This window comes from Camponotus vicinus, unplaced genomic scaffold (assembly GCF_025532165.1).
Source record: "Camponotus vicinus isolate PSW18456_S1 unplaced genomic scaffold, iyCamVici1.0 SCAF_7, whole genome shotgun sequence".
Classification (NCBI taxonomy): Eukaryota; Metazoa; Arthropoda; class Insecta; order Hymenoptera; family Formicidae; genus Camponotus; species Camponotus vicinus.
The window spans coordinates 7,537,884-7,561,389 of record NW_028141979.1 but is presented as its reverse complement, the minus strand read 5'-3'; the positions used below and the strand labels follow the sequence as shown (position 1 = coordinate 7,561,389).

Sequence of the window (23,506 nt, the reverse complement as noted above, 5' to 3'; positions counted from 1 at the left end):
AGAACTTTTAGCGTCAACAAATTTTTTAAATGGAAAATTTTATAACGTCTATTAATTTTTTCTTATCATTTTTGTCAACAGAACCGTCCTATATCTCGCTTCACTTCATGTTCGAAGAAATGCTTCAAGATCAAAGTCAATCGAAAATAAAACTTGTGAGTCATTATCTCATGTTTTTTTATTCAAAAAAAAAGAGAAAAAAGTGGAATACTAATCTTCCTTAGCATAAAATGTTCTCATTTCTTTCTTATTATATATATTCTTGAAAGGTTGCGCTAAGGTTGATCGATTTGACACGAAGGTAAGTACTCGAGTGTTAATTATCGCGCGGAACTTTACCCTCGCGTCAACAATTGGAATTAATTAGATTAATACGTCAGTTTGATAGAGTGCCTAGATCAGTGGCTTCTCGATACTTTGACAGATAATGAGTTATCTGCTCGCGTTTGACTAAATCAACACCCCAACGGTCCGATCTACGTCGGGACGATCGGGATTGTATCGGACGTGACATCGATTTGCCGCCATCGCGACGTATTATGTCAGTATATATCGTTTCTCTTGTGATTACGTATTTAGCGGAATGCACGACGGTCGCGATTATGCGATTCGCAATTTTACTCGAGTCATAATTTCTGTGATAATGTGATCGGCTCGTTGTACAAACTCATTAAATTCATGTATTCATGGTGATGTAAATGTATAATTACTTATATATTACATATTTTCGAGTAATATAATATTTAAATAATTATATATTTATATCTCTCGCGCCCAAGCGATTGCAATATTGATTAAAATTATCGGTCAAATTCATTTAACGACTGCAACATAAAATGACTCCAAACAGAACGTTTAATATTAAATATGTATAAAAGTATAAAAATTAGAAAATTTATCGATTTTATCCAATAAACTCCTTTTCTTAATTTTAAAGAAAATTAAATATAAAAGATAAAAATAAAGAAATTTGATAAAAAAATATATGTATGAATCTCTCTCTCCCTCTTCTAAATTTAACTATAATAGTTAAGTATAAAATGAAGGTAATAATTAACGATAATTATCATTTGAGCAATTTTTTCTTTCATTTGTATTCATCGTAATAGTAAATTACAAAGGCTGTTTTTGCATTTCCGCTTTGCATCTTCTCTCTGATCATCTTCAATTTCCTTTATTCAGAGTCTTTATGATTCTCTCTCATAGCAAATGTGCTTAACTCGTTGCATCACGAACATGAAATCGCACGATTAATACAACTCACATGGAATATGAAATGATTACACAACACGTGAGAACATAATTAGAGGTCGAACATTATCTTCAATCGCATCAGTCGTTGAAGAACAAACAGGTGAACGAAGAACGAATTTTATTCATTAAAAGAAAGATAAATATAATTATTAAAAATATAATAATTGAAATAAAATGAAATAAAATTGAAATAAAAATTCATTATGTTAAAATAAAATCTGCGATGGAAGTCGCACGTAGAAGATGCCCCGGGAGAGCGTCTTTCGTATTCTTTCGATGGCGGAAGAGCTCTTTACTGCAGGACGAGAATGCTTATTTGCTGACGACCGCTAATAGGCAAGACGCGAATAGAGTATTTTTTTATTAAAATAAATAGATAACAGAAACGTTATTAAAATAATAACACGTTAAAATAAAAATTCATTATGTTAAAATAAAATCTGCGGTGGAAATTCCACGTGGAAGATGCCCCGGGAGAGCGTCTTACGTATTCTTTCGATGGCGGAAGAGACCTTTACCGGGGGACGAGGACGCTTATTTACTGACGACCACTAATTGGCAATCCACGTTTAGTTGGCACGTCGAATCGCGGTAACACGCTTTGTGACGCGCCCATCATTATACGTGCCTTAAGCGCACGACTAAGGGCCCTTATTACCTGGATAACGGTAGCTTAATAGCGTTTCGCGGTAACGCGACAGAGGTCGAATAACCGCCGCCGAAGGGGACGATAAATAAAATGACGAGCGGAAGCGAGAGAAACCCGCGAGTGAATAAAGGTGTTTTGTGTGTCTATTACAGGGGGTTTTCTCGAGTCAGTCATCTCTGCTTTTTCACTTCTCACTCGCGCCTTTGTTGGCAATTCTCACCTTCGAGTATCGAGCAGCTCATCCGAAGGAAATTCCTTCGTCAAAGGTCATACTTTTAATTAAAATATTTTTAGAAATGGAACCATCATTTCTGATATAATCCTAACTTTTGTGATTGCGATTAGTTGGAATAAAATGACGTAATCTTTCGTGAGATCTCAAGATTTAGCCCACGAAAAATGACGTTTTTTACTGATGTTTTATAGATTTTATTTCGTTAATTGGCGCTTTAAATTTTTCTCACCCATATAATTTACAACTATTGTTATCATTATAATTATCGTTATGATTTTCGGATTAAAAGAGCAAAGTAAAACACGAATCTGCGAAAATTCAAGTGACGGAAAATACAATTGCTATATAGAGCGTAGAATAATACATAAAATGGATAATTAAGATAATGGTAAACCGTTATCAATCAGTTTATTATTTATCATTTTTATTAATCAATTGATTAATAAATCACATTGATTAATCACTCAATTTATTAATAATCAATCGAAAGTGGAGAAAAATAGAATATTCGGCATGGAATTATTTCGTAAAGCGTTCAATATTTTGATATAAACTTTCGGACCGATTAAATCAGCTGATGCACAGGATCTTATTTAAAATTGATTAAATTGATTTAGAATTGATTAAAAATTTATAATATATATATTTATAATATATAGCTTATAATTTATTTTATAGAATAATTTATTTTATAAGAGAATATTTTTTTGTTTTTGTTATTTTTGAGTTATTTCTGTTATTTCGCGAGGCAAATTGCTTCGTTTTCTAGAAAACACTTATATATTGCATTATCGTCATCCAAAAGCTCAACAAGAGCACGCTTTGTTCCGACAAGTCGGTCCAAATCGGTCGATTGTCCGATGAAAGCAGTTGAGATCATTGTCGTTTGGATCCCTTCTCTTGTCCAGTCTATCAATCCCATATCATGTTACCGATAATGTAGTTGACTATGCCTTTATACCCTGTTATATATGTACCGTGTGTGTGTTGACAAGTTGATTAGAACGACTTAACCCGATTTTGCGCACGATAAAAGGTTGACCCTCCATTTCCTAGATTGTCTAGATTGTTAGCGTCGGAAATGGGTACCCTTCTCTCTCTCGTCGCGTCTAGCAAGCGTATCTATCATCACGCGTTATAATATCGCATGTGATGTAGCAAAAATACCACTTATATTCAATGTATATATTTTCATAGAATAAATACAGTAATCACAGTATATAATGATTACCTCAGCGATTTTTTCAAGTAAAAAAGGAAATTATTAAAGATATAATTTAATATTAATATTAAATAATATTATTATAATAATATAATAATATTAAATAACATTTAATATTAGTATAAATATAATAATATTAAATAATATTTAATATTAGTATAATTGAGGCATCGGAAATTGTGGCATATATCTGATCAGAAAAAGAGACTCTCGTTGATTCTTGAAGAGAAGAGACTGTATCACGCGAGACTTCAGTTTCTTTCCGCCCAAGAGACAATTTCGAAACCCAATGGCCTGACTGTTTCAAGTGCATTTTGAAAAAAGAACAGAAAATTGTGACGTATGAGAGCTGAATGCGGGGAAAAAGAGGAAGCAATTACGGTTTCTTGCAGCGTTACTTTGCGCGACGCGGAAATCTTGCCCGGAAGCGAGTCCCGACTCCTCCTCCTCCCCCGCTATCGGGGCCCTAATCGTTCGGAAGGTGGAATCGCTAGTAAATTACGGTAAACGGCAGTCCGACTTAATGTTCTGTGTCGAATCGCCGCGGGTGTAATTCCTCTGGAAAGCTACAGAATCGCGTCCCGCCGCGAATGCCGCTTAAACGGGCCGCGATTTGCACAACGATGCAATCTTGCACGGAAGTAGAAACAATCGAAGGAAAGACTCCTAACGCTCGTTCCATTCCACTGATTTTGCTCGCGTGTATGCAAGATTTTTTCTTACAAAAGTATATTCTTGTTTATAAAAAAAATAATTTTGTGAATTAAGAGTCTATTTTATCAATAGACGACAATTAAATAATTAAGCGCAATTGGAAAAAAATAAAGATTAATATAAATCAATTTAGATTAATATTTATATTAATCTAAATTATTAATATATTTATTTATTAATTTATATATTTATTTATTTATATATTTATTTATTAATTTATATATCTATTTATTAATATATTTATTTAGATTAATATAAATTAATTTAACATGGATTAAAAATAGCGAATAAAAATTTCTGCCTGCGTACTCTTTCACGGTCGTTCTTCTTCTCTTGTCCCTCGCCTCCTTCCATCCTTACGGTCTCTCATAAGAAGAGATAATCAATTTTAAGGATAAAGAATAATTAATTTTAATTCAAAAGAATTATAAGAATGCCACACGCGAGTATATTTTGCTAATTTATGTAATTTCGCACGTCCTCGAAGTCGTGAAATGCTATCGATCTTGCAGTAAAATAATGTATAGGACACGGGGAACATACATAACGTCCCTTGGGGTACTTGAAGTATTACCGCCAGGCTCTCTCTCGAATGCATCTACATAAGAACGTGGTACTTCGAGGCGAAATAGGATTAGGCCACTTAAGTCGCCGAACTTCTTGGCGCGTGAGATCTGTGGAGGATTTTCGGGATTACCCTCCAAGGTCTCCTCTCGAAGTCCGATTTGTTGATCTTCCCTCACGAAAAAAAAAAAAAAAAAAAAACTCCCGGCGATAAATCATGGCGGTCTAATACAAAAGTTTAATCCCGTCGTGTTATCGAGACGCGAAAGTTGCCGGGAGCAAAGTTTACAACGCGCGACACGCGAAATCACATAATGGAATTTAACTGCACCGTCCGCTCGATTCGCGCCCACTCACGTCATCGGCGTTATTACATTTATTTCGACATTGATTCCGTCACATCATCCCGGTCGGCCGATAAACGGATTTACGCGGATTAATCTCGCGATCGCGTAACTGCTCCTGAAGCGGGGGTTTTTCAAGCATCCCTTTCTCTCTCTCTTCCTCGCCCCCCGTAAGTTTATCGCTTCACTTGCGTCACGCGCGACACCCTATGAATATAAAGGAGAAAATTACACACAAACAAAAGGCATGCATGTATAAAGGCAACAATAAGGCATACGATATGCGCGATGAATATGCAGAGGAACACCCCGAGCCATTCGAGCCACGTGTAATTGTTCCGCGCTTAAAACATTTTTTCATGAAAAATCATTCATTCGTTTCTCTCGCACTTTATCATTCCATCCCCCATGTCGCGCGTGGAAAAAGTTGAGGTGGAAATTATCATACAATCGGGGAAGCGAAAAACTTCCTTATGACTGAATGAAAAAAAGAGAGAAATACGAATGAAAGATTTTTCATTTATAATTTGACCGTCTAATCATTCTTTCGTAAGATCTGGCTAAAGTTAAGAAACACCAAGTTTCAAACTTAAAACTCGAGAAACAAATAGCAAAGTGTAATTTTTTTAAATATAAAGAATTTTCCAACCAGGGAACTGTTTACAGAGATGTCGAAGGTTGTTGCTAAAGGTATTACAGAGATCTTTGTAGTTTCTTCGCACGATACGCGTCTTAAAACGTGCTCCATAAAGCGACATAGAGATCGTTCTCGAGGGAGTGGAAGGTTAAAGTTCTTCAGGATCTCTTTTCATAGCGCCCAGAGTTTGCTTCGTATTAATATACAGGGTGTCCCAGACTTAATGAATCAACCGTTCCTGAGATAATTTGAAGACGAAAATTCTAATATCAAAATGTTGAGGAAGAATAAAAATGCCCAAACTACTGACCCTTCATAAAAATGCCCAAACTACTGACTACTGTCGCATGGAAAATACAATCGCGCTCACTGCAGAATCCTATTTTTTATTTTATATTCATCCTTCTATCGATATCGATATTATCGCGCTGTACGCGGGCCCTTTGGAGAACGTAACGCGCCGATTGGTAATCTTTAATCTTTTGTAGCGCCGAAACTACATCTTTCTCAACATTTTGGTATTAAGATTTTCGTTTCCAAATGATCTCAGGAATCTACCATTAACGGCTGATTCGTTAAGTCTGGGACACCCTGTATAACAGAAACGCCCGCGCGTTAAGGAGCTTTAAAAAAATGCACGCACACATACACAGCCATTCACATACTTATACTTGCTGAGCAAGTGTAAAAAAGACCGGATTTTACGTAATAAAATAACTGATATTAACTCAATGTTTCCTTAGAGAATTTTTTAAGAGGATAAAACGGTCAGCTGTTTCATTCAGTCGCGAATGTGTGAAAATTTTAATAAAACTTTATCGCAATTAAATGTCAACGGTACATCCGAGGGTCGCCTTAATTTTTTCCTCTCTTTCTTCTTTCTTTTCTTATCCCTTATTTGTACGCTTAAACTTAAATTCGAACTGAATTCTTTTGCCGAGAAACGTGAGGAAATATTGAACTTAAACTTTTTCGATTATATGTATATAATCTGATTTCTTGGAAAGTTTTTTTTATCTGTGCAAATCGTCGATTTCTTAAAACTAACATTTTTAACATTAATATACAATTATGCAAATCTTACGCCTTTTTGCGAATCTTTAATGTTGCTCTGCAAAATTTAAAGATGATAGTGAATTCATAAAATGATACCGACTCCATCAAATGACGCTGAACGTTCTCGTGCCAAGGTATCTCTGCAAGATCGATTTGCCATCTTGCAACGCGGAAAGTCGAGTCCTACCGATCCGACAGTTAGTCGCCGCGCAAATACATTCGTATTTAATTGCGTTTACAAACGCACCCTCGAGCGAGTCAGACGTTGCCGAGACGAGACATTTCGACGAGCGACGTAAAGGATAACTCTCGACAGCACAATTTACTTCTGCCTACGTGCAAGAAGCCTGACGTCACGATCAAAGGTCGAAATGTCATCTTTGATCCTCGCTTTATTGACAGGCCAATTTTCTCTCTCCCCGCTCTGGACGAATCGAAAAGCCAAGTTTTCATTATAAAAACTGTCAATGTACTTTTGCACGCAAAAAAATAGATTTTAAGATATTTTAAGATATTTAAGGTATTTAAGATTTTAAATTATTTAATAAAAAAACAACTAAAATTATCGAATAATTAAACTTAATATTTGAATCACATGTAATTTGAAATTAATTAATTAACAAATTAAAAAACCACGAAAGAAAACGAATGAGATAATCATCAATAAAATATAAAATCAAAATAATTTAATTAAATAAAATAAATGAATTTTCTTATAATAGAATAAATATTTAAAAGCGATATCACATCTTATATTATTCGCGATTTGCAAACGCAGTCGCGTGTTGCAATCTCGAGTGAAATTAGTAATTAATTGTTTACGTGCTTAGATTTAACTTCTTCTTGGACGGATTGACGTTCGTTTAATTAGACGCTGTAAATTGTTTGCACGTAAGCATTCAAGTCAGGCGCGATGTCAAGGAATTTGCTCGCTAAATTTTTGCATCGCCGACGTCGTTCGCGAAATACCATTCAAGTGTTCACTTACTTTAGGTTTGCGGGTTAAGAATCGTTGAATATACCAGAAAATTAACACAATCTTGCCACACAAACAACGCGAATCGCGATGAATATACGTTCGCGGCAAATACTTAATTGCAAATTACGCGATGAACGGAACGTAAAGTATAAAAATTCAAAGCAAAATGCGGAAATTTGAAACAAAAGCGAAATGGATTATAAACTGCACTGATAACAGCCGCGAGATACAAACAGATGAAATCATTCAAGCCGACTGTTCGATTAAAATCGCTCGACCCGAATCTTCGCGTTCGCACAGTCGTCGTAAATTCGATATGTTATTTTTGCTACGCAAGCTGAGCACTCGTATCTTCGAATATGCAAAATTGCAATCGAGTAAAATCGTAATTAAATAGAAATCCGAGAATGTTCGCAATAATATTCCCACTCGAAGAAGCTTATTGAAATTATCTCTATTATTGACTCTCAAAAAGAAACTCGATATCGAAATTAAAAATTATTAATAAATATACATATAAGAATCATATAATTAATTCTAACAATGAAAAACGAGATGAACATTAATTCGAACAGTCTCAAAAAAATATTAGAAACATTATTCGTAAACAAGTTTTTAACTATTAAACAAGAATCTATACGCAATTATTTATCGTGCATTGTAATTTTGAAAATTTCGAAACAATGGCGATGATATATTTTAAACACGAATTATTACAAATATATCTTTTAAATAATATTTAATTTAAATATATAAAATATTTAAAAATTTATTTGTTATTATGAAAATAATATTTAATATTGTTGCTCAATAAAGAAAAAAATTTTATTTCAGATTTAATTATTTAATTATTTAATTATTTAATTTTTTTATTATTTAATTATTTAATTATTTAAAGCCTCTAAAGGAAATTACATGTATAAGATATTTATTTCTAATTCGTAAATTGACTATATTATTTCATATTTTTTAAATAGGATTTTTAGATGTATATTTGAAATAATATATTAATGTATATATTTTATATATAATATTTTTTATTTTATATAGAATTTTTTAAATAATATCAGAATTATAATCAATTCTATCTCACATTAATTATTTATATTCTAGGAAGAAAAACATTCTTATTTTCTATTTCGAATATTTTCTTTATCTTAGAATTTATCTAATAATGACAAGTCAAATTACTTACTCTTTTTTTTCTTATTTATTCGTCTTTTATAAAAAGACGAATTTTACGTTTTAAAATTCGATACATGGTGATTCTCACAACGATCGCGGAATCGCATTCATGAATCAAAAGAAGAGGATGTGAAAAAGCATGGTTGCGCAAGTTACATGACAATCGCATTCTGTGGCATTTCAATAATGCTGGTTTACGCGTCTATATTATTATGTATACTTATTTTGAGAGTTGAGAAGCTACTGGCGCCTGGCGTCTCGTCGTTTTTTCACGGTCGCGTGTCTGCCATTCCCCGATGACTCACGAAAAAGTCGCCGGAAAAGCTTCCTGTGTGCTTACGTAACATTACGCATACCGCCTCCTATCCTTCACTTTGTTTTTCATGCACGGAAAATCTCGGACGGGTATAAAATTAAACGTTATTTTTGCGAAATGAAATTGCAAAGAGACAATAAAGCGCATTAATTAATGAAACATACAGTACCGGCCAGAAATATATCACTTTTATGTTTTTTTGAGGATAACTTAATTCAAAGTATATACTTTTATTATTAAAAAATTTGTAGAATATAATAAAAACACATTCGCGCGGAATTCTATGATTCGCGACGCTTGAGAGAATTTATTTGCTCTAAGAACGCATGAATACCCAAGTTAATAGGGGCAGAAATGGAAAAAAAAGTGGAATGCATAATCAGTTTTTTTTCTTCGAGATAAATTGCACACTGTTGTTGTATATATAATCCACTTTTCTTTCACAAATACGGAGAGTGTACTAAGAAAGTGAATTACAACGATTCAAGGGGATGCGCCATTAATTCTATTTATTTTCCGCTTGAGAAATTTATTAGGAGATTTCGAATTTATTACTCACACGTTAAATTTATATATTCCCTGACTTGGAAATTAACTGTTTACTACAATAAGTGCATTATTTGTTGAATCTTCGTGTATGTATGTCTGTATTATACATTAATTATAAATTTTATATTAAAATTATATATACGTATAAAATTGACAGACATAACTGCACAATTACATATATAATTTAAAATTGTTTCAAAAACATTTTCTGAATAAAAAAAAGAATGTAAATTCACAAAATATGTACTTAAATAATTAAAAAATATAATTAAACACAAAGCTATCTTTATAAAAAAAAGAGAAAAATTGTAAAGTTTTAATTTATTCAATAAAAAAATATTACTTTGATAAGTAATTTTATCCGTAAATTAAAAAATTGTGAAATATTGAATGTAAATCTAAATGGAGAATTTTCAGAATAAAAGATGCGAGTATGAGGTAAATTATAATTAAAGCGGTAATACGGAGATATCTCTTGGGAAGTGCGTTGTTACACAAGTAATTCGTGTAATTGGAGATGTAAAACACGCTCATCGGTTATTTGCGAATCGATAAGGCATAAACGATTCAATCGTTCCTAGTACGATTCTCCGTGAAATTTAATATCGGAATTTCCGTCGAGATTCATTAACGCTTTAGCAAGTAATTAACAATTTACGTGAGAGTTTTATCACATATTGTTAAAAGTAACAATTATTTCATCAAACGTACGTTCACGCATCCGTGAACTTTTTTACCGCGTTAATCCACGTGCGATATTAAGGGAAGCAATATCGTGCAAAATATGCTATTAACGTAATAAACGTTATTTCATTTTACAATTAACCTAGCTCGGAGGGAATGCGACAATAATAACAGCTATGCGCCGTTTATTTAGTAATACTTGCACACGCTACATCTCAATTTGCGTTTACATTGGACGCGTTAGTTAAGTAAAATTTAGAACCAGATAGTCATGCGCGATGGTGCTACCATGTGCCAATGTCAATTTAGATTCAAGCAATCTCAATAATCAATATAAAGCGGCTTTAATATTAGAATCGATTCGGTATCGACGTCTGGTCTGCGATGGTTTTTACTACTGCGTCCGAATATCCGAATTTCCCTCGTGTGTATTATTTCACCCGTTATGTTTACACGAATATGTTTAATAACGTCACATAAAAGCTATTTTTTTACGTTCAAATAATCTGCTCTGCGTTCTCAGATTACTAATCGGCTGATAAACGTCTGAGATACACGCGGTAATATTAAAAATTATTTCTTTTATATCAGAAAATATATTCTTCTTTCAACAGAAAAATATCCCTTATCTTTTTCGAATCTCTAAAAAGTGATCCTTATCAATATTCTCATTTTATAATAATCCTGTGAATAAATGCAGAAAATTATAGCGTATTTTATATTTATGTTCTCGCCATGATATTAATTCAATTTACAACGCGAAGCAAGATACATTAAAAATAAATTTTAAAAAAATTTTTTACAAAAATCTCATTTTCATATTTCCTAATTTTTCCGCGAATGTGTTATAATTTTTTTTTATACACAAGACAAATCAATCTTGCGTCGCAAGTCGTTCAGAAGTGACTTAACGAATCGCCCGTTTTAAGCGACATAAAATCGATATGTCAATCTTTGGGATTTATTGACAATGACATTATCAGCGATCTTCCGCAAGAACAGACATCGTCTTTACGAGAAGATTCATTAGTCCACATGATCGTGGATCAATCAACTTTTATGATTCATTCCAGCTGACTTTCCGCCTCTCGAGTGTTTGTAATATCGAGTATCAACGTGATATATTTCTGCGCACGAAAAGAGACGCCGGGGATTCAACCGCGATTCGCGAGATTTTCATTTAAATTCGTCAAATTAAAAAAGCACTTTTCTATATATATCTCGCGATAAAACTCATGCTAAAATATCCCTGTGCATCTCTAAAACGCATAGTTGCAAAACGTATCCATATTTTATCGAATGTGTTTTCACGTCGAATGCAATTTTTATTCAAGAAATACCGATGCGTGAATCCATTTGAATTGAACAAATTTTCATCAAAGAGATGCGTAGAATCGAATACATATTCGTGTTAAATATTCACAAATCTAGGAGAGAAAAATAGAGATATCCAGCAATTGTTTGCGCGTCGAGATTTCACGTGTTGTCGAGTTGCTGGCCGTTGTTATCTCTTTTATGGCCTTAAAACGAGATCAATGCTTCATAAATTCCCGCGATCGATCTCTCCGATATTTCTCGACATATATATATATATATACGCGATATAATCGATAATTTATTCCAACTGAATTGTTTATCCCTAATTCTCCGGTATAATGATTCCTTGCAAATTCTCCATTACTTTCTACATCACTACGTAATTAATTTTGCGCGCCGCATCCTTTGATCTTCGACGTTCAATATGCAAATTAAGCCACCAATGTGGACGCTTTATTGACTATGAACCTCAATAGATGGGATATTTCGATAGCGATTGCAATATGGCTTTGTCATCATCATGGTTTATCCACATCTCTCGTTCATTTTATAATAAATGAACTGCAACGGCTATATATTTAAATAAATATTAACTCGTTGCACATTTACAAACTCTTCGCGAGGAAGGGATCAATAATTAATAATTAATTTAATTATACAACTTCTCATTAATTACTAATTAATTCAATCGTTACAGCACCCTCTTTAAAATTTCGATCAACCGTGAAAATACAAGTATAACAAATAATTAATATTAATCAAATTATTAGCAGTGTTACGTCACGCTTTGATTGAAACTTCTTCAACTACACGAAAGGAGTGCGGCATGAGTGACATTATACAGGGTGTCCCAGACTTAACGAATCAGCCGTTAATAGCAGATTCCTGAGATCATTTGGAGACGAAAATTCTACTACCAAAATGTTGAGGAAGACTTCATAAAAATGTTCAAACTACTGACTACTGTCGCATCGAAGACACAATCGCAGTCACTGCAGAATCCTATTTTTTATTTTATATTGATCCCTCTATCGATATCGATATTATTGCGTTGTACGCGGGCCCCTTGGAGAACGTAACGCGCTGATTGGTAATCTTTAATCTTTTGTAGCGCCGAAACTACATCTTCCTCAACATTTTGGTATTAAGGTTTTCGTTTCCAAATGATCTCAGGAATCTACCATTAACGGCTGATTCGTTAAGTCTGGGACACCCTGTATACGGCAACGAAACCATCAAAGTCTCGTGAATAACTCTTCCCCCTCCCCCTCCTCCCCTCGATTAATCAATCTTCGAGGACAGATCGCGTTTTTGCTATCTGCGCTGCGCATCGACATCGCTTTATCACGAATGACACAAGGAAGGCGGCGAACTCGTATTATATTCCCCGGAGTCGGGTCGATCAAAACCGTCGTTGTACGACAATGTAACTGGAAACAGCAGGCATATTGCTGCTTAATAGATAGGATTATCGCAGCCGCTTAATCATCGCGGCCGCTGATGGCCGCTCGTCCGGCCTATTGGCATTTCGATCGAACATCTCGCGCAAAAGCACTCATCGTGGAGCCTGCCCACGTAATATCGGCATTAGGTATTAGATGAGGATCCCCACGTCGGTTCACGAAGGATAAAGCGGATAAGAGCCAACTTGTCCCCTCGCGAAAAGATATCCCACATGATGAGATGAGGATTTCCTATCCTTCTCATTCATTTGTTTTCTTTTTTCACTATATATTTCATTTATTATGTATATATTATATCTTATACAAAGTAGAGAAATAATTAAGTAATATAATTAAGAAGGAAATCATTTCTCTTGCGAGAATAAAATAGGGAATACAATTTTTCTTCTCTGCAAGGCTTTTCATTTTCGAGAAACTGACTTTGAAAATTAATACTCTATATTTATACACAATTTTTTAAGCTTGAATAGTCTCTAAAAATACAACATTTTCATCCTTAAAAAGTGTAATTTATTTTGATATTTCATACATAATTTTTTCAATAATTTAAATAAATATAAATGGCTTTATTAAATAAAACATATTGTATATTATTATATTTATATATTAAAAAATAATCGCTATCAAGATGAATTTGGTGATATATGATTCAAGATCGTTAGACGGCATTCAAGCTTAAAAAATGTATTAAATGTAATTATTTCTTTATTTAATTTCTCTAAGTTTAATTTTATAGAAAATGAGAAAAACTTTGTACAAAAAATTTTCGACTTATTTTTTTAAAAAACTTTTTTTACAACGTCTTTCAATTCATTCTGTACAGATGTAAGAGTTTGTCACATGTCGTTCACACTAAATAAAAACCGAGATAAAAATGAATCGATGCTTGCAATCTGTCATCCACAATCTTACATCGAGTCGAAATGATATTGATTGACTCACCAGATATTGAGGAACTTCTCCCGAACTTTCCGCTTCATGCTGTCACTCTTTCGGCGATATTGCAATCTGCGGCAAGAATCCATATAGACGTCCGGAAGTTGCTTGTAAAGACCTGCGGAAGACAGCGATTTCCAGATTAAGCTCCTGAGAACTTTCACGTCTCGCTGTAAGAAGCTTGCGACGCAATCGTAAAGAAATATTGAGCTCGAGGAATGTCGATTTTCTCCGAAAAACTAACTTTACGTCGCGCGATAGCATTTTATAAAGAATTTCACGCACTGTGAAAGTTACCTTGTATACGTCCCAATTTATGCACGCGCGCTGACCTTTTTCACTCCAGAAAATTTTCTACTCTTTCTTGGCAAAAATGTTGCGGCGAATCAAAAAAAAAAATGCACAATAAAAGCGCGAAATTTCGACGATATAAAAAAAACGTCGCGATTGATTTCGAACCAAGGTGATATTGAAAGGCCGAAATTAATGTGATCGTCAAGTTTTCCTCCACGCGCGGAGAACCACCCCGTATATGAACTCGGTCAGAAGCTAAAGATACCTGAAATAGCTGGAACGGTTTCCTGCATGGACAAATATTTATTCAGCGGCCGCACGATCCTCGCATACCGCTATTTATTCGTTCGTATATCTGTCACCGGCCTTCGAACGGCCGGCCCCATAAAACTTTTCGCGGAACTTTTATATTTGACCGAGATGACCGAGACGATTCCATTGCATCTTGACGTAGATCTCGATCCATATCGAATGTTAGGAAAATTTGCGGAAAGGGAAATCTCGAGGGAAAAATTTTTATTGCGGCGATTACATCGAAAGGAACATCTCGATATTAATCCTCGAATATTGATGACAAATCGGAAGTTGGAAATTTATCAGAACATTGGAAAAAACACAACTCGTTTTAACTTAATACCTTCCTGATCCTGATCACATTGTATTGTGTTTTCTATTTTTCTTTTTATTTATATTTCAATATTATTTAATTTAATATTATTCGTATTATTAAAACTGTCGTTTTTCAATGTATTAATAAAATCGTATTTCGATTCTAATTTGATAACCGCAATTATTGCTCGATCGTATTTAATTCTCTATTGAATTTAGGATTATTCATATATATTTAACTCGAATCGCGATAACTTTTTCAACTTCCGCTAATAGGATTACCGAGTTGCATGTGACAATCGAAATTTCAAGTGTTTTCATATTTTCGAATGTTGTCGAAAGCGAAGGATTTGCGATTTAGATTACATTAAATAAAAATATTCGCATGTTTTTACTTTTAGCTTCGCTCAAATAGAAAAATGTGTCAGTTATTCCGAAAAATATAAAAATGTGTTAATTATTGCCGAGAATAAAATATAAAAATATAATTAATTATTGCCGAGAACCGTAAATAAAAGAAACATAGAGAAGTAAACACATAGTTTAGCTTTTAGAGGAATTACTGTTGGAGAAAACTACTTAAATTAATGAAAACACAAGTTCACTACTCTTTCTCTTTCTCTCTTTCTCTCTCTCATACAAACTTTTTAAAGCAAAAACAATATTATTTTAGCATTTTTAATAAATATTCGAGATGTTATGATGCCAAATATAAAACTACAAACTTAAATGCGTATCTAATGAATTAAAAGCGTAAGGAAAATATAACGAGAAAAAAAGTGAGTTCAAAGGTAAAACATTCGAGGAAAAGAGATCGATTCTGCGCGCCATTCAAACATATTTATCTTCAATTTCATTTCGCTTCGACTCTACCTACGCAATGTCATCAAGATTCTTTGTATTCGTATGGGATAGAAACAATGGCACTTTTTCCGTTTCGATATCGGTCTAGTATCATCAATGGCCCTCGAATTGAATGCGCTCGAAAAGAGCGCTATAAATCAATTTTAACAGTCGCGTGTACTTTGTTGTATTATGATAATGGACCTAAAGAGAAATTTGGAGAGAGAGCGAGAGAGAGAGAGAAAGAAAAAAAAGCTAATATCATGCGTATAATCATCGACAAATAATGACGGCATCGGCCAGAGAGCGCGTTTCATTTTGCTAATGTTCGCTATTTATGTCAAAAGTAAAATTGATATTAACGCGAATTTCCGTTTCGCTGAATTATTTCATTTATTTCGATACTGCCGCGGAATCCGATTATAAAATCGAGTTTCGACAAAACGATATCTGTATCGTGCCAAGTTTTGCCATTTCTTAAATCAATCAGCTCATCATATTTAGAATCGTCGAAAAAATCATTTTTATTATATTATAAAAAATTCTATAAAGAAAAAGTTGAAAGTAAATATATATTTTAAAAATATATTTTAAATAAAGATAAATATATTTTAGCCTCATCAATCTTTGAAATATCTCTCGTTAAAACACCGCAAGCGCTTTCAATTGAAACAACATTTTCACATTAAGATTATTTAGTAAAAGCGTCACTGAATCTCTAAAGTAAATCAGAAATAATTAGTAAAGTTGTCGAGACGTAATGTTTGAAAATAGGTCGTCCGAAACTTATGACAGAGACGCTTTGTATTTAAATATACGAGTACTTACTGTGCCAGTTCAACTGATCGTTGTTTTCCAATTTGTTCTTGAAACTGTCCACTTGGCGTTTCAATTCTCGCAAAGCGAGGGAGGGTGTGGCGTATAAAGCTTCCTGATGCTCTCGCAGTTGCCGTTCTAGAGCCGCCACGCGCCTCTCCAGAGCCCACAGCACCTCCGCTTCGATCACCGCCGAGGAAGCGGGATGCGCGCCAACGATCTTGAAAAAAAAAAGCGCAACCAGCTGTCATAAACGCGTAAAATGCGTATACTAACACGCGTGTATCGTGTTCCAAAAATATTGATATCTCGTTCTTGTGCAACCCGATCGAACTGTATAAATTAACTCACTCATCCTTTCGCCCATCAATCTGTATTTATAATCATACACAATTCGCGATAATTTTTTTATCTACGATTTTGCTGATATATTATTAAAAAATAACAAGATGAAATATTGGAATAAAATTAAATTAATTTTGATTATATAGAAATTTCACACATGAAATTAGTTCAAATTTTAATTTTATAAAATTGGAAATGAAAATTTTTAAATAATCCGGTAATTTTAATTATTTAATTAATTTATTAAAATAATTTATATTAATTTTAATTATTAATTGTATGAATTATTATTTAAATATTCTTATTATATGAAAGAGATTCTTATTTTTATTCAAAAATAACAAGAGAATCTTATAAACGCGCGTCTAACGCAATTTTAAAACACTTTTGAGATTTTCTCAGTTTAACAAGCAGAGATTGATGCGCTCATAAATATGTAAAGGATTGTATTTAGATAAGAGGCAACTTATGAGAGAGATAATCAAAGCTTCACCAAAGTTTTGCGATATAAACTCGTGATGCATTTTGCGGACAATATTGATTCACACGCGCGATGAAGCTAATTATGACAATGCTAAGCAGACTAAACATTTCATTATCCGAAAGTAAAACGCATTATACTCGCTTTTAAGCACGTGTTTCTTGATGTATATGATTATTCCAGTAAAAATTGAACGCTATGAGAAAAAAACACGAATGAGAATTCACATGTCGAGCTTCTTCGAAGGAGTATAACAAGAAATTCTTTCATATGTAACTTTCAGAAATCACACAAATCATTATTTATTAAAAGCTATTAAAATATTTTTGCAAAAATTATTACCGATTAAATTCAATGATTAAAAATAGCCACTTGATATGAACGAGTGTAAAATTCACAATTCAATGAATTTAGTGCACCACAAAATTAAACAAACACGCAAGATAAGACACACGATATTTAACGCGTTTCGTGTCGTAAGAGTTTTCAGACGTACATCTTTTATTTTTCGACCGTCCAAGTAAAACAATAAGTGTCCTAGCAACTCACTATCCATTTGACTATCGTCGCATTGATACGCAGAAACTATTTACGAATTATGTTGCATCTAGAGATCCTCTAATAAGAGAGTAGCTATCAGATAGAGTGAGCGCATATCTATGCAAAGACTCTAGATTTCAAATCTGTCAGATCTGTCATATCTTTGTGAGGTTTATATAAAATTAATTTTAAAAATTTTTCTAAATAATATATGTCAAAATAATTTGTCATATTTACTATTTAAATAAAATAAAATTTATCATTATAATTTTATATCATTATAATTATTATTATTTATAATATTATTATAATATTTTAATTTAAATAAAATTTATTATTATAATTTATATAATATTTCTTATATATTATCTATATAAATAATATTGATTATTTATTTATAATATATATAAATATATTATAAATAATTATAATATTTAATATTAATAAATATCATTTATATTCAAAATAGGATTATTAAAATTTGAATATGAGCGGAAGTTGTATAAAAATGGCGGACCAATTATTAGAGGGTCTCTAATTCGTACTAGTCGATTCAAAATAAATTTTACACACACAGGACGTAGGTCAAGAAATATAATTACGAGGAATATAATTGATTTAAACGTAGCTTACCTGAAGAACGTAGGGTGTATCGGGCGTGTTCGGCGGTAAATGGGTCGAAATGTTGAGGAGCTTGTCTCCCTTGCGAAGCTTTACGATGTCCAGAGGTCCAGCCTCTGCCGCGCTTCTAAAGAGCTCTGTAAACACAAGACCGTAAATTCCCCTCTTATCCCAAGATTCATTCGCGAATGAGATCCTTCAATTCCCCATCGCTTTTAACGAACTCGAGAAACACAATACAATATAATGTAACGGCGTTTCTCTCGCGTATAACGAGACGATCTCATCGACCCTTCCCGAGTTATCTTCCGAGCGACACCCGGGACACCCTGTGTATTATAAACGATATTTACGATTCCGGTTTACTTCCCGCTATTAACTCTCAGCCCGGTCGCTCTCTTGCAAAAGTGATATTAACTTTATTAAACGCTATACCGGCCGCCTGTTTCTCGATTTAGTCGGGCTTCCAGACAACGAGAGATAACGAGAGCGCTAAAAGTCACCCCTTCCTCCCTTCCCGACGACAAAACTCGCCCATTCGAATAACTCGCGAGCCCTTTCCGGTATATCGAGCGTTAAGGCATTGCTCGTGAGGGCATTGTATGCATGTTTTATTCATCCGTGGGGTGCAACGAGAGAGGAGGACGTGTATTACTGTATTTTACCCCCGGTAATTACTATCGACGAAGCAACGCCGCCGGGACGACGGCGGTAAATGCATATCCATCGTCGGAAAGTTTCCGAATCAATTAAACAGCACGAATAGTCGGACCAGGATGTTAACTATCGCGACGACGGTTCGTTTTAATAAACCCGAGCGAGCTTGGAAATAACAAGCTACACGTATGACGCAGATGTGTTACTCTTCAGTTAAGGGGTTATGTCTAGTCATAAAAGTAAAAAAAAAACTGACTTTTATGTTTTCACATTTTCTTGAAGTATATCGTATCGAAAATATTTCCTAAAAGTCTCAAATTAATCGGATGCAAATTGACGAAGTTATAAGTGTATGTTTCATGAAGCGCCAGAATGTGTAACTTCGTTTAAACACGACTATAAAGCTTCAGCTCTGATGTTTTGAGGGCTATCAAGCCAATATATAAAGATTTTAATAAACTAAAATTATATGGGCCCGGGATACATGATTCTGTGTAAATTAAAAAATCTGCATTTTATTTAAAAGTAAACTTGACACAAATCTTAAACGCGTTTTTTCTCGAAATCACTTTTTCAAAGTTGGTGAGCAAGATATTTCGAAAACCATTACATCGATTTGCTTGAAAATTTACAGGCTTCTCCTACGTATAAAAACCTAATAGATGAACGAAGGATTTTGTTTTTTAATGAATACTTTTTTTACTTAATAAAAAATAAAGAATTTTTAAGTCGAAAAAGAATATCTTAGTGTCAAATGGCTGCCATTTTGTCCCAAAACAATTTTTCGATTAATCCTTCGTTCATCCACTAAACAATTTCATACATTAACTATAATTTATCGAATTTTTGATATTAGATGAATCAACTTTGAATAGCACTGCTCATCGCGCAGCGCTTTTTAAAAAACAATATCCGGGAGAATAATTATAACTTTTACATTTTTTAATATTTTATTTTGTAAAAAATATAATAGCATCCTTAATATTTGTACTTTTGAATAAAAATTTATTTGTAAAAAAAAAATTCCCAAACATCATACTTTTTTCAGTCTGTTGACTAGACATAACCCCTCAACACGTTTAATAAAGTGTATAAATAATATAATTATATTTTCTTCCCCTGAATTAAAGAAGAATCTGTAGCAGAATACAGTTTAACAGACATTTAATTTAATTAAAAACATTTTATCGCGTGGAATTAATTTTGCCGCTTTAACGTTATCGAAATAAATCGGTTCTAAATTCGTCAACGAATTATACACGACATCGCACACAAATCTCTCTCAAAATAATCTGCCACACATCCGGAGCAGTTTGCATCGCTGCGAAGAATAACACCGCGAAAGCTACGTAAAAATTCATTGAATAAATGATACAATCTGCGCCATTCCTGTCTCTCTTATTTTAGCGCAACTGCAGTAGCTTGAAATATTGAAAAGCGCAGCGAGAGTAGAGTATTCGGCTTCAAATTTAAATAGCCGACAACTGACCAAGCTAATGAATTTCCGCATTTTATGCCCGGCGATGAAAAACGTAGGATAAATAGAACGTGGTTATGCTATTCTAATTATCGTGTTAATTACGCGCGACATCAGGCCGATAATTGCGACCGATAATTGCGACCGGTATACGAGGTGTTCCGCAAGAAACGAACTCTAGAAACGAACTCTAGAATGTATTCTAGAGAAAAAAAATTCAAATAATATTGACTATAGGTCAATTTGATTCAGTTATCGAGATACGAAGGATCATAATTTTAATTCCTGTCAGTAACGCTGAGCCTGACTCATCACTTCCCGGCTTATTTTTACGAGGTTATTTGAAGTTTCGTACATATTAGTGAAGAGCAGACCCGTCAACTGTTAGTTAACAGAACAGTAGAGGCCACAGGTAGTATTCCCATTCTACAAGCTTGTCGGTTTCCTCGCGGGACACCCTGTAGAAACGTGCCGTTTTCGCGATGATAGTCGATGTCTGTCGGCGATACCATTCAAATAGCGGCGTGGATCGATAATTGATCCTGAATAATGCATCTTAGTGTAGCGACAGGGGAGGAAGAGAGAAGGGGGGGGGCAGTGGGGGTCAAAAACCCGCACGGTGATGATTTCGATGCAAAATGCATGTCCCGTTCTCGTATGAAAAATGGAAGGACGGCGAAACAACGTCGCGCGGTCATTTATAAAAGAGCTCTCGGGGTCGGGCTCTCTCTCTCTCTCTCTTCGGCTCGTCCCTCGGAGAAACTGACGTTTCTCTCTCGCCGAGGATGGAATAAAAATATTCCGAGCGTTCGCCTCCCCCGCGCGCAAGAAGGAAACGGAGGCTCGTGTAACGAAACACGAGGAATCATCGTATTTCACGATTTATCTGCTACCGGGGAGGTTGGTTGAAATGGCACACCTCGCCTGTCACGAATTCGTTCCATTTTACGCGCGAACTTTACGAGGACGTGCAAGCAATTTTACTGCCGGATAGTCTCGGCAAAAGGAGAAATATCCGCGACGAAGAGCAAGCGTTATCGATTATCCCCGTAGATTTTTCCGTTTCCACTTTTAACAACAATCGCTCTATGACTCGCGCTCGAGCTCGTCGGCGACTGAAATACAAACGGTAAGCTATATTCGGTGCCGCTGAAATTTGAATAAAGACTTTTATTGCACGTGCAGATTGCTCATTCCCCCCGTCGTAGTCGAATGAGCGATTATCATAACGCGATTATAAAGACATTTGCATTATTTCGTTCAAGCAAGGCGAATTAGTATTCTGAATTATTTCAATTACTAATTTAATCGAGTAATTGGTTTAATTGTTAATAACAAATTTTATTCAAGCGATTTATAGATATTATTTTTTATATAAAGAATTGAAAGATTTTTATATATTCGGTTTATACGGCGAAAACATTTATTATTTCGCGATTGAAATAAAAATAAAATAACAATAATGTGTATACACAAAATCAATACAGATCATCGAAAATAATTATTTGAATATTGTTTATATATTTAAATATTTATAATTTTATACATATTTTTTTCGCGAAAATGTGCAAACACAAAGGAAATATTTATTTGAAATGCAACAATTAAAAACTATTGAAAAAGAAAAATAATTTAAAAAATATAAAAGAATTCTGATTTAAAGTGATATTTAAATTTTTTAAACTTGCGTTCCTATTCTGTATATTTGCATTATATTTCTTGTATTATTTCAAAGTTTTGTTTGTAATATATCAAATGTTATGTAATAAAATAATAATTCGAAAAACGACAAATTATCGCATTTATCTAAAAAATAATCATTTAATATGCTAATCTATAAAATTAACTAACGTGATTTAATAAAATGTGAACAAAGACGAGACTATAATCCATGAATATAGAATGAATATAATACGTATTAAAACATTTTATTGCGCACATGATAAGACAAATAACTATCTCATTATTCATCAATTATTTAAAGACTCTAATAAAAAATGTATCCATTAAAATTTAATCTATTAAAATGTTAATTTCTTATTTAATTTAATTGAATGTTTAATTAAGTATTAATTAATAAAATATTTAAAATACTTTATTAATTATAAGAGGATTTTAATTAACACAAACATTTCATATTAATCTAGAAAATTATTATCTAGAAAAAATAGGTTTATTATTTAGTGAAAATATGTTATCCCGCCTCTTGAAAAATAATAATGGTAATCGTTCAATGCTCTTTTTAATAACATTTTTTCATCAACAGAATACATCGCAAAATTTTATAAAACAACCGCAGCGTTGGTATACATGCGGATGTAAAAAGTATCTCGGTAACATCTTGCTAATAATCGTAACCTTCCCAAGCCGCCAATCGAACCGCGTCCGATTCATGGTGGAATTATAGCCGTGGGTACGAGGAATGTTGAAACGCATAGCGCGAATGCAGCGCGTGTCCACCACGCCCACGTATATGAATTCGAGACGCTAATTGAACCTGAAACGATTGTTTGCACCGTCGGTCCAGGCGGCAGTGAGAGCAACATGCATAAAATGGATCGAAAGCGCAACAAAATTCATTGTAAATATCACTCACGCGCGCGATTGTCCACTAGAAAAATCTTTCTTTTTTTTTTAATCGTATAACACGTGTCGATGGAATTTACCTTCCCCTCTACCTCACAATGCAGTTTTGATTAAAAAGCTTCTAAAAAAAAAA

The 23,506-nt window shown here is 33.7% G+C and overlaps 1 protein-coding gene across 5 annotated transcripts in view; it reads right to left on the bottom strand.

Annotated features, from left to right (window-relative positions):
* Pde9 (phosphodiesterase 9) overlaps positions 1-23,506 on the bottom strand; it is a 216,797-nt gene that overhangs the window by 4,454 nt on the left and 188,837 nt on the right. For 4 of the 5 annotated variants that reach the window (XM_083104397.1, XM_083104396.1, XM_083104398.1 and 1 more), the window contains 2 exons: positions 16,679-16,886; positions 14,111-14,222 (listed from right to left, as the gene is read on the bottom strand). In XM_083104397.1, coding sequence (XP_082960523.1) covers positions 14,111-14,222; positions 16,679-16,886 — 320 coding nt within the window. Of the gene's footprint in view, positions 1-14,110; positions 14,223-16,678; positions 16,887-18,665; positions 18,791-23,506 lie in introns of all 5 variants that reach the window. The other variant, XM_083104400.1, reaches the window with a different exon arrangement.